We start from the raw sequence: 14,968 nt of genomic DNA, 5'->3' as shown, positions 1-14,968 counted from the left end.
GTTCTTCAGACTGAAGTCTGAAGGACTTAGGTTGAAAAATAGCAGCCCGGTTCCTCCATGGCCGTGATATCTACTTCCCAGAGGTAATCACTACCCAGAGGTAGTCTTAACTATTTCTTCTTGTATAAAGACTATATTTCTCATAATATACTAATAATGATAGTTCTTGATTTTTTAGTTTTTTCAAATTATGTATTGACTTTTTAAAAATAGAAAATGAGAATTTAGCTCTTATTCTTCCTTCCCCTCATCCCCAAACCACCTCCTCTCATTTGACTAACATAATTATATCATAATTTGGGATTAAATCAGTTATCATTGTTTATATCTTTATGACTTTGTAAATACTGTACAGCATCACTGAGTCATATAGTGTGTTATATTTCTTTTCCTGACTGCCTTTTAAATTTTCATTAGAATTAATAGTTTTTTCCCTTCCATATTGCCTTTATTTCTTTGTGCCTGTCATTTATTCATCCCCGAACTCTGATAGCAGGCTGTATCTTTTTCCAGTATGTTTGAACATATTAGATAATTTTACCAGTTTAATTTTTTCTGCAGGACAACTGGTGGAGGCCTTCTTTCTCCGATGTCCTCTAGGGGAGTTACACTGCTGCTGCCCTGGAATCTATGATCCTGAGCACTTTATTTATCTCTCCTCTCACTTCTGGTGCACTGAATTCTGTGCCTCTCCCAACCCCTACCCTGTATGTTTCCATTTTTATGAAGCCAGTCTTGAGGTGTTTTATGCAGAAAGTGCGTGTAAAAAGAGTGCATGGGAAATGGATGGCTTAAAACCTTGCGCACCTGAATTTGCCTTTATTCTGCCTTCACACATGATTGATAGATTGCTGTTTTGGCATCTGAGCCTGTGTGTGTGGCGTGTTTTTGCTCCCTGCAACCTATTAGCATCTTTTCTTTAATCTCCTCATGTTCTGATGGGCCTTGGTATAGATTCTTTTTCATTCATTCAATACAGAAACTTGTATATTACTCTTTTAGGACATTTTCTCATGTTGCTTCTCGATATTTTGCTCCCCTCTGTTGTCTGTCTCTCTATAATATTTTTACTTAGATAATGGATCTCTTGGACTGAGTCTCTTATTATTTCTCCTGTTTTCCACCTCTGTTGTTTTGTTCTATTTTAATTGTAATATTTCTTCAACCTTATATTCAATCCTTTTATTTAATTTCCATTTTAAGTTTCTAAGAGCTCTTTAGCTCCCTGAATATTCCCTCCTACTCCCTTTCAGACATCCTCTCTTATATAAGTGTATTAATTATCATTTTTGGATTTTTGTTTTTAAGTTTCTTCTGTTTTCCTCAGTGTCTTTTTTTTTTTTTTTTTGGCCGTGCCATGCAGCTTGTGGGATAGTTCCCTGACCAAGGATTGAACCCTGGGCTCTCAGCAGTGAAAGTACCGGTCCTAACCACTGGACTGCTAGGGAATTCCCCTCCTCAGTGTCTTTATGTGCTCTTTTCCTATTTGTTTTGTTCTCATTCTTTTCTCTTTTTTTAAATTAATTTTTATTGGAGTATAGTTGATTTACAATGTTGTATTAGTTTCTGCTGTACAGCGAAGTGAATCAGTTACACATATACATATATCCACTCTTTTCTAGATTCTTTTCCTGTATAGGTCATTACAGAGTATTGAGTAGGATTCCCTGTGCTATACAGTAGGTCCTTATTAGTTGTCTGTTTTATATATGTGTTAATCCGAATCTTCCAATTTATCCCTCCCTGCCACTTTCCCCATTGGTAACCATAAGTTTGTTTTCTACATCTGTGACTCTATTTCTGTTCTGTAAGTAAGTTCATTTGTACAATTTTTTTATTTCTTATTCTTTTCTGTGAGTACCATGAGAGCAGAGTCTTGGCAGTTTGGTTACAGGTAAAAAAAAGAGGTAATATAGTATAGTGGTTGATAGTATGGATTCCAACCCCAGCTCCACCCTTACTGACTATGTAATATTGGGCAATTTAATTAATCTTCTGTGTTTCTATTTTTCCATCTATAAAAAGGATAATAATAATAATACCCACCTTGTGTGGATTTTAGGAGGATTAAATAAATTTATGTAGGGAAAGTACTTTAAACAGTTTTTGGTACATATAAGTGTACACACAAGTGCTCTCTCAGATAGGTACGTAGACAGACAGATAGACAGGCAGGCAGGCTAATAATATATGCTATCATTATTGTGATTGTTTTCCCTAACATCTTAATGGAGTGTCTGTTACATATTAGTCACTCAGTAAACATATGCTGAATGAATAAATGCTAGAGACAAGGGAAGGCCTCTAATAGTCTATTTTCTTAAATGGTTTTTAATCAGTCCTTCTGTGTTCAGCCTGAAGCATCCCTGCATTCTACTGTATTTCTGAACCTTTCTGTATTTCTACAGTGACTTCTTTGATTGAATGAGTGAATAAATAATGTTCTTAGGAGATGATCAACAAGATGTTGAGAGATGAAATATTGATAACAGTAACACTGATAGTTTATATTTGAAGGAATAGCCATTAATTACTCATAGTTTTTTTTTTCCCCCTTTATTATTCTTAATGTTCAAAGTCTAATGTTCAAGTCATTTCAAAGTCCTTCTCTAACTGTTGAGAAGTCTGTTCTGGCCAGAAAGCTTTAGTGTCCTCTAAGACAGGGCACAGAATATTTTTGCAAATGAGCTCTCTTAAACAAAATTATTAATGAATTATTTTAAAATATTATTCATTATGAACCATATTTTATGTGTACATTATAATTTTTGATATTTTACATTTGAAGCTTGCTGTTAAGAATGGTATATTTAAAAAATGTGTAGGGCTTCCCTGGTGGCGCAGTGGTTGAGGACAATGCAGGGGACACGGGTTCGAGCCCTGGTCTGGGAAGATCCCACATGCCGCGGAGCGACTAGGCCCGTGAGCCACAATTGCTGAGCCTGAGCGTCTGGAGCCTGTGCTCCGCAACAAGAGAGGCAGCGATAGTGAGAGGCCCACGCACTGCGATGAAGAGGGGCCCCCACTTGCCGCAACTGGAGAGGGCCCTCGCACAGAAACGAAGACCCAACATAGCCATAAATAAATAAATAAATAAAAATTAAAAAAAAAATTTGTAGCTGTGTGTGGTAATGGATGTTAACTACACTTATTCTGTAATCATTTTACAATAGATATATATATCAAACCATTACGTTGTATACCTAAGACTAATACAATGTTATATGTCAGGTATATCTCAATTTTAAAGAAAAGATTGATACATAAAATATACACTGATAGAAGAAAGTTTCAAGGGACTTTTAGTTTATTAGTACATTTCATTTATTAACATGATGCATTTTTTTCCTTACTGCTTTGCAGGCAGATATAAGTATAAAATTATGGAAAAATGGATTCACAGTCAATGATGATTTCAGAAGTTATTCTGATGGTGCAAGTCAGCAGTTTCTGAACTCCATCAAAAAAGGGTAAGCAATCTTTGTAAATAGAAGGATATTTTATTTATTTATTTATTTTAAATTAATTTATTTATTTTTGGCTGTGTTGGGTCTTCATTGCTGCTCGTGGGCTTTCTGTAGTTGTGGAGAGCGGGGGCTACTCTTTGTTGTGATGCGCGGGCTTCTCATTGCGGTGGCTTCTCTTGTTGTGGAGCACAGGCTCTAGGCGTGTGGGCTTCAGTAGTTGTGGCACGTGGGCTCAGTAGTTGTGGCTCGAGGCCTCTAGAGCGCAGGCTCAGTAGTTGTGGCGCAAGGGCTTAGTTGCTCCACGGCATGTGGGATCTTCCTGGACCAGGGCTTGAACCCGTGTCCCCTGCATTGGGAGGCGGATTCTTAACCACTGCACCACCAGGGAAGTCCAAGAAGGATATTTTAGATATATTTCATTTAGAAGATTCCTTTTAATGTTGTTCACATGTTCCTATGCATTCAAAGACACTTTTTCTTTTATAAATTCAGATTTTTTTCATAAGATGAGTTTTCTTAAAAGACCACAGCTGTAATTTTGAAGGGTCAGGAATTTGAACTCTGACCAACCAAAATCTGACTTAAATTAATTCACTTTGCCAATTGTTACTTAATACCACATAACATCCTACGTGTCTTTTTTTGGTTTTTTTTTTTTTTTTTTTAGCTGCGTTGGGTCTTCCTTGCTGTGCGCAGGCTTTCTCTAGTTGCGGCGAGTGGGGGTTACTCTTCGTTGTGATGCGCAGGCTTCTCATTGCGGTGGCTTCTCTTGTTGCGAAGCACAAGCTCTAGGCACGTGGGCTTCAGTAGTTGTGGCACACGGGCTCAGTAGTTGTGGCTCGCGGGTTCTAGAGCTCAGGCTCAGTAGTTGTGGCACGCGGGCTCAGTAGTTGTGTCACACGGGCTCTAGAGCGCAGGCTCAGTAGTTGTGGCACACAGGCTTAGTTGCTCCACGGCATGTGGGATCTTCCCAGACCAGGGCTCGAACCCGTGTCCCCTGCATTGGCAGGCAGATTCCTAACCACTGTGCCACCAGAAAAGTCCCAATATAATATACATATATATATATTATTTTAATTTTGACTGTCTTGGGACTTACCTCGTCATGCAGTGGTTAAGAATCTGCCTGTCAGGGCTTGCCTTTTGGCACGGTGGTTAAGAAACCGCCTGCCAATGCAGGGGACATGAGTTCAAGCCCTGGTCTGGGAAGATCCCACATGCCTTGGAGCAACTAAGCCTATGCGCCACAACTGCTGAGCTTACGTGCCACAACTACTGAGGCCCATGCTCCTAGAGCCTGTGCTCCGCAACAAGAGAAGCCACCACAATGAGAAGCCTGCGAACCACGACAAAGAGTAGCCCCCACTAGCCACAACCAGGGAAAAGCCCACATGCAGCAACAAAGACCCACTGCAGCCAGAAATAGATAAATAAATAAATAACTTTATTTTTAAAAATAATAATATGGTTAAAAAAACTTTTTTGACTATCTTGAAATACTTGACTATATCTGCATATTGTTTTGTTACAATGATGACCCATAATTTTTATATATATGCTTAGTTGTTGATAATATGATTATTTCTTATGTCTCCCACTATCAAAAAATATCTGTGACTATCCTTGTATTTAATTTTTTTAAAAATAATAACTTTATTTTTTAAATTACCACTTTATTGAGATATAATTAGCCTACCATAGAATTTACCCTTTTAAAGTATACAATTCATTATTTTTTAATATATTCACAGTTATGCAACTATCAGCACTGTTCATTCAGGAACATTTCTTCACCCTAAAAGGAAACCCCATACTAGTAATCACTCTCCATTTGCCCCTCCTCACAGCCCTGCGCAACCACAATCTACTTTCTACTTTTATGGATTTGCCTAGTTTGAACATTGCATATAAATGGAATCATTTTATGTCTGATTTCTTTCACTCAGCATAATGTTCTCAAAGTTCATTCATGTTGTAGCTTTTAACAGTTCTTCATTCCTCTTTATTGCCAGATAGTGTTGCATTGTATGGGTATACCACATTTAGTTTATCCATTTATCAGTGGATAGATATTCGGGTTATTTCCACATCTTAGTTATTACGAATAATGTTTCTACGAACATTGTGTACAAGTTTTTGTGTGGACATATGTTTTCAATTCTCTTAGGTCTAGGAGTGGAATTGTTGTTAACTCTGTTTATGAAGAACTGCCAAACTGTATTCCAAAGTTACTGCACCATTTTATATTTCCACCAACAGTGTATGATAGTTCCAGTTTTTCCATATCCTTGCCAACACTTGTTAGTGTCTCGTTTTTTAAATTATAACTATCCAAGTGAATAAGAACTGGTGTCTTGTTGTGGTTTTGATTTGCATTTCTCTAATGACCGGTAATACTGAGCATCTTTTCATGTACTTATGGACCACATGTGTATCTTCTTTGAAGAAAAGTCTATACAAATCTTTTGTCCATTTTTTTTTTCCCTTGCCTATTTTTAAAATTGGGTTATTTGCCTTGCTGTTGAGTTGTAAGAGTTCATGATGTATTTTGGAGACAATATTCTCTCCCATTCTTTGTGTTGTCTTTTCATTTTTTGATGATGTCCTTTGAGGCATAAAAGTTTTAAATTTGATGAGGTCTGATTTATCGATTTTTTTTTTTTTTTTGGTCACTTTTGGCTCTGGTGTTATATCTAAGAAACCATCGCCTAATTCAGGGCCTTGAAGATTTTACTCCTATGTTTTCTTTTTTTTGTTTTTTAATATTTTATTTATTTTATTTATTTGGCTGCGCCAGGTCTTAGTTGCAGCATGTGGAATCTTTTAGTTGTGGCATGTGGGATCTAGTTCCCTGACCAGGGATCGATCCTGTGCCCCCTGCATTGGGAGCACAGAGTCTTAACCGCTGGACCACCAGGGAAGTCCCTTACTCCTATGTTTTCTTATAATTGTGCTTAAATTCGAACTGAACCTCCGATTGCTCTTTCATGATAGATTGATAGAAAGAAAATTAATGAATAAAAAGCATGAACATTCAGCAATTGATGCTCATATTCATGCTTCTGCTTTCCTAAAAAGATATACAAAATTAAATATCTGTCCTATGACACTGTCCTTAGCACATGATTTTATGTGTAACATCAATTTAGTTGTGCAATGTACTTATTTTGGTCAGTTTTTATTTCAGAAGGGTTGATAGTATTCTACATCTAACCAATTTTCAATATATACATACACATATACAGGTCTGTATATATGTATATGTACAATGTATATACAGATTTTAAATGTCTCTATATTATATAATATAATTAATTTGGAATCTTTTTCAAACTAATACAGAAGTTGGAAGTGTGGTACAAAGAACTTTTCTAAAAGCATTTGAGAGTAAGTTGCTAAAGTGATGCCTCATCATCCTGAATACTTTAGTTTGTATTTTTATTAAAAAGGAAATATATTTTCCTATGTAACCACAATACAACCATCTATTGATGTATAATATTATTACCAATTATTCCTCAGAATGTATTCAGGTTTCACTTTTTATCTTAATATTATCCTTTATAGCAAAAGCATCCAATTCAGAATTACACATTGCTTTTAAATGTCATGTCTCTTTAGTCTCCTTCAGGAGGGAACAGTTTCTCAGTTTTTGTTTTTGTCTTTTTTTAATGACCTTGACACTTGAAGATTATGGGCCCAAATTATGTAGAATGTCTCTCAATTCAGATTTATCTGATTTCATCCTCATGATAAGATTAAATTACACATTATTTGTAGCAATATCACAGAAGTAATGCTATCCTAACTTTAGTAGTAAGTTGTTCTTTGCTTTTCTTTATAATTTTTTCATTTTATGTTTTTTTGAACTCTATGTAAATGCAATATGTTTATTTTTTGTGTCTACTCAGCTTATTTCTTTGGGATGTTCATCCATGTTGTTGCATATAGTTATAGTTGGCATGAATCCCAGAAGCAATATAAGAAAGATAAATTTGATTATGTAAAATCAAATGCCAAACTGGGAATACTTGTTTCACATATATCCTGTAAATGGAATATATACATATTTCTTACAAATCAGTAAGAAAAAGATGAAAAGAGTATTTTATATGTTTGTACCATTTGATCTACTTTATAACAGAATAACAGTGTGCGTGTGGTAAAAATGAATGACATATATCCATATACTAACGTGAGAAGATTTCTGTGGTATATTGCTTTTTTTTTTTAAAGCAGTTTGCAAAATACAGAATAATGTACATAGAATGATACCATCTTTGGAAAAAATATAATTATTATGTGGAATTTTACTATATGTAGAGAGAAAATTTAGGAGATACACCCCAAAGTTTTTTATTAGAGTGAGAGTGGAATTATAAGGGCTGTCACTTTTGGGGGAGGTGGGCTGTCATTTTCTTTCTTAAATCTATATGTGTTTACATTTTTTTATGTCTTGTTTTTCTAGAACCAGCATGTAGCTATATTTTCATTTTAAAGAATGAAATAAGAGCTTGATTTTTCTCTAACTGTATTATTTTAAATACATTTAGTTTTTATTGTATAGAATATATATGCCTCTTATTTCTGTATATTTTTCTATTCTTTTTACATGCACAGTATGTTTTTCAGAGAAAGAAAAAACATATTAGGGGCTTTATCACTTTCTTTCTTTACTTTCCAAGGGAATTACCTTTAGAATTACAGGGAGTTTTTGATAAAGAGGAGGTCGATGTTAAAGTTGAAGATAAGAAAAATGAAGTATGTATGTCAACGAAGCCTGTGTTCCAGCCCTTCTCAGGACAGGGTCATAGACTGGGAAGGTGAGTAGGCTCATGATCTGTAATTTCCATAAGTAGAGGTTTGACTAATATTCAGCCTGTCATTATTTTACTATGTAGACCACATATATAGAGTTACCATTTCTCCCATTGGAAATGAGATTTTTCATGTTAACTTTTATGAGAACTTCTAAGTCATATTCACCTTAGTGTAAATTAACATATGCTGGCACTACACTAAAAAGTCATGGTGGCTTTTTTGGTTTTATCTGATCAAAAGTGCCTGGCCTAATGAGGACGTTGGGCAAAATTGGGTGGATAAATCATTTTTTCTCCCTTGCACCCACCACTTGAGCTTTGCCATTAATGTCAGAGTACATAGGCTAGCGTTTGGACATAGGGTTCTGTATTATAGTTACCAATGCCTTCAGCATTGTGTTCTCTGATCATTATCTGAATTTTGAGGTAATAAAAGTGAAACAATGCCTGATAAAGTTAGTATCAGTATCAGAGCCTTTAATTATTGGGTTGGCCAAGAAGTTCGTTCGGGTTTTTCATAAGCTCTTCCGAAAAACCCGAATGAACTTTTTGACCAGCCCAATATTTTCAAACTTTGCAGTATTCATCTTATCTAATTATGCCTATGGCAGAATATGCAAAGAGGTTAAATATAGGATTGCTTTCATTTTTATGAATTCTCATATATTAATTATCAAGATTGGTACGGTATATAAATGCATATTCATCCACACATGTAAAAATATCCCAATGTGACTTTCAGAGTGATGAGGAAATACTTTGTTTCCTTTCATTTCCTTTATAACCCAAGGACTGTTCTCTACAGAGAACTTATAATTTCTTTTAGAAATTTTAACCTGGGGGGTAGGTAAAGGTAAAGCCCATAGATCTGTCAGCACTATAAAATTGTTCTGTAAGGCACTATTCAAATACATAAGTATACTCTTCAAGTATACTTACGTAACAGTCCACAAGCTTACAAATTACTTAGATGTGCATAATTTTGTTAGATTCCTATAATCATCATGTATGATGGATATAACTGATATTAATATCTTTATGTGTTAGGGAACAGCTGTGACTAGCTAAAATCTTCCTAAAAGCTATACTTACTGTAAAGTTTTTATAGTAATTGTTTAATGATAAAGTTCTGCTTAATGAAAAACATGCATCTGACTTGTTGTCTGCATTTTCTTAGTGCTACACCAAAAATTGTTTCTAAAGCGAAGACTATTGAAGTTGAGAATAAAAATAAGTTGTCTACTGTCCCACTAAACAGTCTGGAACCCATCACTAATATACAGATCTGGTTAGCCAATGGGAAAAGGATTGTCCAGAAATTTAACATTTCTCATAGGTGAGTCTTCCATTTCATTATTTGTCTGATTTGTTCCCTAAGTTTTAATTGTATTTCTTCTTTTCAGGTCAGTCAACAGCTATTTTTAACAACTAAGGATCTTAATAAATAGTTCTCTAAATATAATGTTTCATGACAATGGAAATTCTTGGACATTAATGAAGTATTTTCAGTCTGTTTTATGGATTATCATTTCATTAGTTTTCCTGCTTACCTAGATACATAATTTTTTAAAAAATATTTTTCATTGTTTATCTGAAATGCAAATTGAAGTGGGCATCCTGTATTTTTTTTTTTTTTTTCATTTATTTATTTTTGGCTGTGTTGGGTCTTTTTTTCTGTGTGAGGGCTTTCTCTAGTTGTGGCAAGCGGGGGCCACTCTTCATCGCGGTGTGCGGGCCTCTCACTATCGTGGCCTCTCTTGTTGCGGAGCACAGGCTCCAGACGCGCAGGCTCAGTAATTGTGGCTCATGGGCTTAGTTGCTCCGCGGCATGTGGGATCCTCCCAGACCAGAGCTCGAGCCTGTGTCCCCTGCATTAGCAGGCAGATTCTCAACCACTGCGCCACCAGGGAAGCCCTAGATACATAATTTTAAAAGAATTATTTTTAATATGTTTTTAAGTTGATCATTAGCATTATGTGTGTATTTTTCTGTTAATTGTAGAAAAGGAATGATAATACAGGAAAGTACTGAAAGAAATTGAAATCAAGTTAAATTCCATCACCCAGAGATAATCACTACTACTAGTTTGATGGATTTTTCCAGTCTTTTATCTCATCTTAAAATGTTTTTTCATTTTAATTAAAGTAGGAACATATTGTATATAGGTTTCCAAGTCCCTGGGACCTCCTTTAAACTTTTTACATCTTCCCATCATTCTTTGAGCATTTTCTTGTTTATTGGCACAAAATTTTTTTTCAGGTTCGTTCTGTACGTTTTCTAAGAAGCCCTGGTTCTTTTTAGTGGCCAAGGGTATTGAGGATCTGGTTACTAGGTATACTTATTGCCACCATTCCCAGGCCCTCTGAGTGGAAAGAGCTACAGGTGTCTATACATACATACACATATGCATATATATACACACACATTTACATCTGTATTTCTATATCTTTGCATAGCGAAAACCATGAGTTCACATAGATACCTCTAATTTCAGTTCACCACCACAGGGTTTATTCTAGTTTTCCCCTTTCCGTATTTGTAACTACTTCACTTTCTTCAGTTTAACTTTCTTCAGTGAGAAACTTGGCTCCAGTTATTCTCAATATATTTATTTATTTATTTATTTATTAAATATTTATTTATTAGTTGCCCTGGGTCTTAGTTGCGGCAGGTGGGCTCCTTAGTTGTGGCATGTGAACTCTTAGTTGCGGTATGCATGTGTGATCTAGTTCCCTGACCAGGAATTGAACCCGGGCCCTCTTCATTGGGAGCACGGAGTCTTAACCTCTGCACCACCAGGAAAGCCCCCAATATATTTATTTATTGATCAGTTCTCCTACATGTAACCAGTCCCCTTCTTCTACTGCTGCCTCCTCTCCAGCCTGGAAGCCTTCCTCTTCCTGCTGGGTCTCTTGACACATCACATCATGCCAGTGACCTGTTTGCCCTCCTGGGCCCTGGCAGTCAGTGCTGCCTATCCTCCCCCATGAGTGGTCACTCTCCACCTCTTTCTGGTTCTGAAACACTGCAGTCCCTCCTCTGTATGAATGCTCTTTTTATTCTGCTTGAGACAGCCTGTTGTGCACCACCTCTCCTATATTCCTAACCCAACTTGGCTTCTGACACTCTGCACTGAACACCTCTTCTGTGTGGACACACTCCTAACCCTGCTCGTACTGCAACCGCCCCCACCTGCCTCCCTCTACATGGGCGCCCTCCTCGTGCTGGTCAGACTCTGACACCAAGAAGATGGGCCGCTTTCCTGTGCAGCGTCCTCTTCACCCAACCTGGACTCGGATTCCCTGATCTGGGCCACCACAACTCCCTCTCATATCTGGCCTGTATGCCAGTAGGTTCTCATTATTATCTATTTTATACATAGTAGTGTATATATGTCAATCCCACTCTCCCAGTTCGTCTCACCCTACCCTTCCCCTCTTGGTAACCATAAGTTTGTTGTCTACAACTCAGGTTTGTTTCTTTTTAGGGAAATAAAATATTTTAATCCCAACTTCTTTGTCTAGAAAAATACTTCTGGCATTTTCAGTAACAAATAGTCACCTACCATTTTTTTCCCTGACTGACTTGAAGCATTTAAAAACCTTTGACTGGCCAACGGTATTTAATTAAGTGATAATGAACCAAGCTTTGTTGTTTTTTTTTAAATTATTTATTTATTTATTTATTTATTTGTTTGTTTGTTTATTTATTTATTTATGGCTGTGTTGGGTCTTCGTTTCTGTGCGAGGGCTTTCGCCAGTTGCGGCAAGTGGGGGCCACTCTTCATCGCGGTGCGCGGGCCTCTCACTATCGCAGCCTGTCTTGTTGCAGAGCACAGGCTCCAGACGCGCAGGCTCAGCAATTGTGGCTCACGGGCCTAGTTGCTCTGCGGCATGTGGGATCTTCCCAGACCAGGGCTTGAACCCGTGTCCCCTGCATTGGCAGGCAGATTCTCAAGCACTGCACCACCAGGGAAGCCCCAAGCTTTGTTTTTTAACTGGAATGTTTAGTCCAGTTTTTATAATGTTTTATAATATCCTGAACTAGTTAGGTTTAAGGCTACCATCTTGCTCTTTGTTTTCTCTTTACCCCATGTCTTTTTATTCTTCGCTCCTCCTTTCTTGCCTCTTTTTGAGCTTAATGAGTATTATTTTTTATCCTCTCTTAGCTTTTTAGATTGGCATTTCTTTATTCTCATAGTAGTATTGTAGAGATCACAGTACCCATTTTTAATTTTTACTGCACGGTTCCTTTAATCTTTTTTTTTTTTTTTTTTTTTTTTTAGAAATTCACGTTCTTTTATTTATTTATTTATTTATTTATTTATGACTGTGTTGAGTCTTCGTTTCTGTGCGAGGGCTTTCTCTAGTTGCGGCAAGTGGGGACCACTCTTCATCGCGGTGCGCGGGCCTCTCACCATCGCGGCCTCTCTTGTTGCGGAGCACAGGCTCCAGACGCGCAGGCTCAGTAATTGTGGCTCACGGGCCCAGTTGCTCCGTGGCATGTGGGATCTTCCCAGACCAGGGCTCGAACCCGTGTCCCCTGCATTGGCAGGCAGATTCTCAACCACTGCGCCACCAGGGAAGCCCTGCACGGTTCCTTTAATCTTTAGTGGGGTTTTTTGTACTTATATTCTTTTCCATAAGCTTTAGCCTTTCGTTATCCAATTTTTGGTACCCAAATAAATACAAGTGACCATTTTCTTGATTTTTTTGGTAACCTGCACAGGTTAACAGAGTGGCAATTGGTGAATTTGATTGAATGGGAAAATTCTGTCTTTGGTGATGCCATATTTCATTAATTCTTTTTTTTTTTTTTTTAAATTTTATTTATTTATTTGTTTGTTTATTTATTTATTTATTTTTGGCTGTGTTGGGTCTTCGTTTCTATGCGAGGGCTTTCTCTACTTGCGGCGAGCGGGGGCCACTCTTCATCGCGGTGCACGGGCCTCTCACTGTCATGGCCTCTCTTGTTGCGGAGCACAAGCTCCAGACACGCAGGCTTAGTAGTTGTTGCTTACGGGCCTAGTTGCTCCACAGCATGTGGGATTTTCCCAGACCAGGGCTTGAACCCATGTCCCCTGCATTGGCAGGCAGATTCTCAACCACTGCGCCACCGGGGAAGCCGCACTAATTCTTGTTTGCACATTTTTTCACATTTTAGCATCTCTGAAATGGGGATGCATCCTTATAATTTCTTGTTGGCCATATGGCAGTCATGACACAATTGTCTTTGCCTTGGCATCTGCCTCAAAGCATGCAGAACAAGTGTCAGCTCAATGAAAGATCATCCCAGAGACAGCAGTGGAGCACTTTTCAAAGTACTGCTGTATCATCAACACACCCGATGATACTGAAGGGAGTATTATATGGAAAAACATGTACATCAATGACTGAATCAGAAGTGATTTGAAGGATCTGAGTCTGAATAACGTTCAACTGTTAGGAATGACTTAACCATTTTATTCTAATCTTATTTTGGAAGTAAGTAATTTGATGAATGTTTGTGTGAAAATTAGTTAAAAGTACTCTTTCAATAAATATAAAAATTCTAAGTGTTTAAGAAATTATTTTGTCATAATCTGGATTTTTTTAACTTTTAGTAGTATATAAAATGGCAAGTCTTAGAATCAGTGGCATCTCAGGGGTTTTTTTTTGGCCGTGCTGCCTGGCTTGCAGGATCTCAGTTCCCCGACCAGGGATTGAACCCAGGCCACGACAGTGAAAGCCCAGGATCCTAACCATTAGGCCACCTGGGAACTCCCAGTGGCATCTTAATTTCTATGAACTGTATACGTACTTTCCCTTTCTATATACACACGCATATACTTATATGAACATAACTTTGAGCTGCCTTCAAGATTGCAGTGATTGGGAGGACTTCCCTGGTGGCGCAGTGGTTAAGAATCCACCTGCCAATGCAGGGGACACGGGTTCGAGCCCTGGTCCAGGAAGATCCCACATGCCACGGAGCAACGAAGCCCATGCGCCACAACTACTGAGCCTGCACTCTAGAGCCTGTGAGCCACAACTACTGAGCCCATGTGCCACAACTACTGAAGCCCACACGCCTAGAGCCCGTGCTCCGTAACAAAGACAAGCCACCGCAATGAGAAGCACGTGCACTGCAACGAAGAGTAGACCCCGCTTGCCACAACTAAAGAAAGCCCGCGTGCAGCAATGAAGACCAAATGCAGCCAAAAATAAATAAAAATTTAAAAATCACTGTTATTAAAAAAAAAAAGATTGCAGTGATTATATTACATTATAGTGTTCATTATACTAACTGAAAATCTACCTGCACTGGGTTAAGAATTTTCTTGACTAGATTTGAAGCACAGCCTGACGTCGTATTGAAGAGATACGGCCTGTGTCTGTGTAGGATTACTGGTTGGACCATTTCTGATCCATTCAGAGCAAGATATGTAGATTTTTCTGTTATAGAAACTTTCAGGCATATGCAAAAGCAAAGAGATGATATAGTGATCCATCATCACTCAGTTCCCACTGAACTATGTTAAGCAAATCCCAGACTTCATATAGTTTCATATGTAGATATTTCAGAATGTGTTTCTAAAAAATAGAGACTCAAAATGTAACTATAATACCCTTGTCACATCTAAGATAAGGAATAGTAATTCCTGACTATCATCAGGGGTGAACCTTTGAAAGATAGCCCAAG

The 14,968-nt window shown here is 37.6% G+C and overlaps 1 protein-coding gene across 3 annotated transcripts in view; it reads left to right on the top strand.

Moving 5' to 3' along the window:
• UBXN2A (UBX domain protein 2A) overlaps positions 1–14,968 on the top strand; it is a 53,975-nt gene that overhangs the window by 29,164 nt on the left and 9,843 nt on the right. For all 3 annotated transcript variants that reach the window (XM_057558097.1, XM_007183452.3, XM_057558096.1), the window contains exons 4-6: positions 3,364–3,470; positions 8,153–8,290; positions 9,465–9,623. In XM_057558097.1, coding sequence (XP_057414080.1) covers positions 3,364–3,470; positions 8,153–8,290; positions 9,465–9,623 — 404 coding nt within the window. The remainder of the gene's footprint in view (positions 1–3,363; positions 3,471–8,152; positions 8,291–9,464; positions 9,624–14,968) is intronic.

This window comes from Balaenoptera acutorostrata, chromosome 12, assembly GCF_949987535.1.
Source record: "Balaenoptera acutorostrata chromosome 12, mBalAcu1.1, whole genome shotgun sequence".
Classification (NCBI taxonomy): domain Eukaryota; kingdom Metazoa; phylum Chordata; class Mammalia; order Artiodactyla; family Balaenopteridae; genus Balaenoptera; species Balaenoptera acutorostrata.
This window is presented reverse-complemented; position numbering and strand designations above follow the sequence as displayed.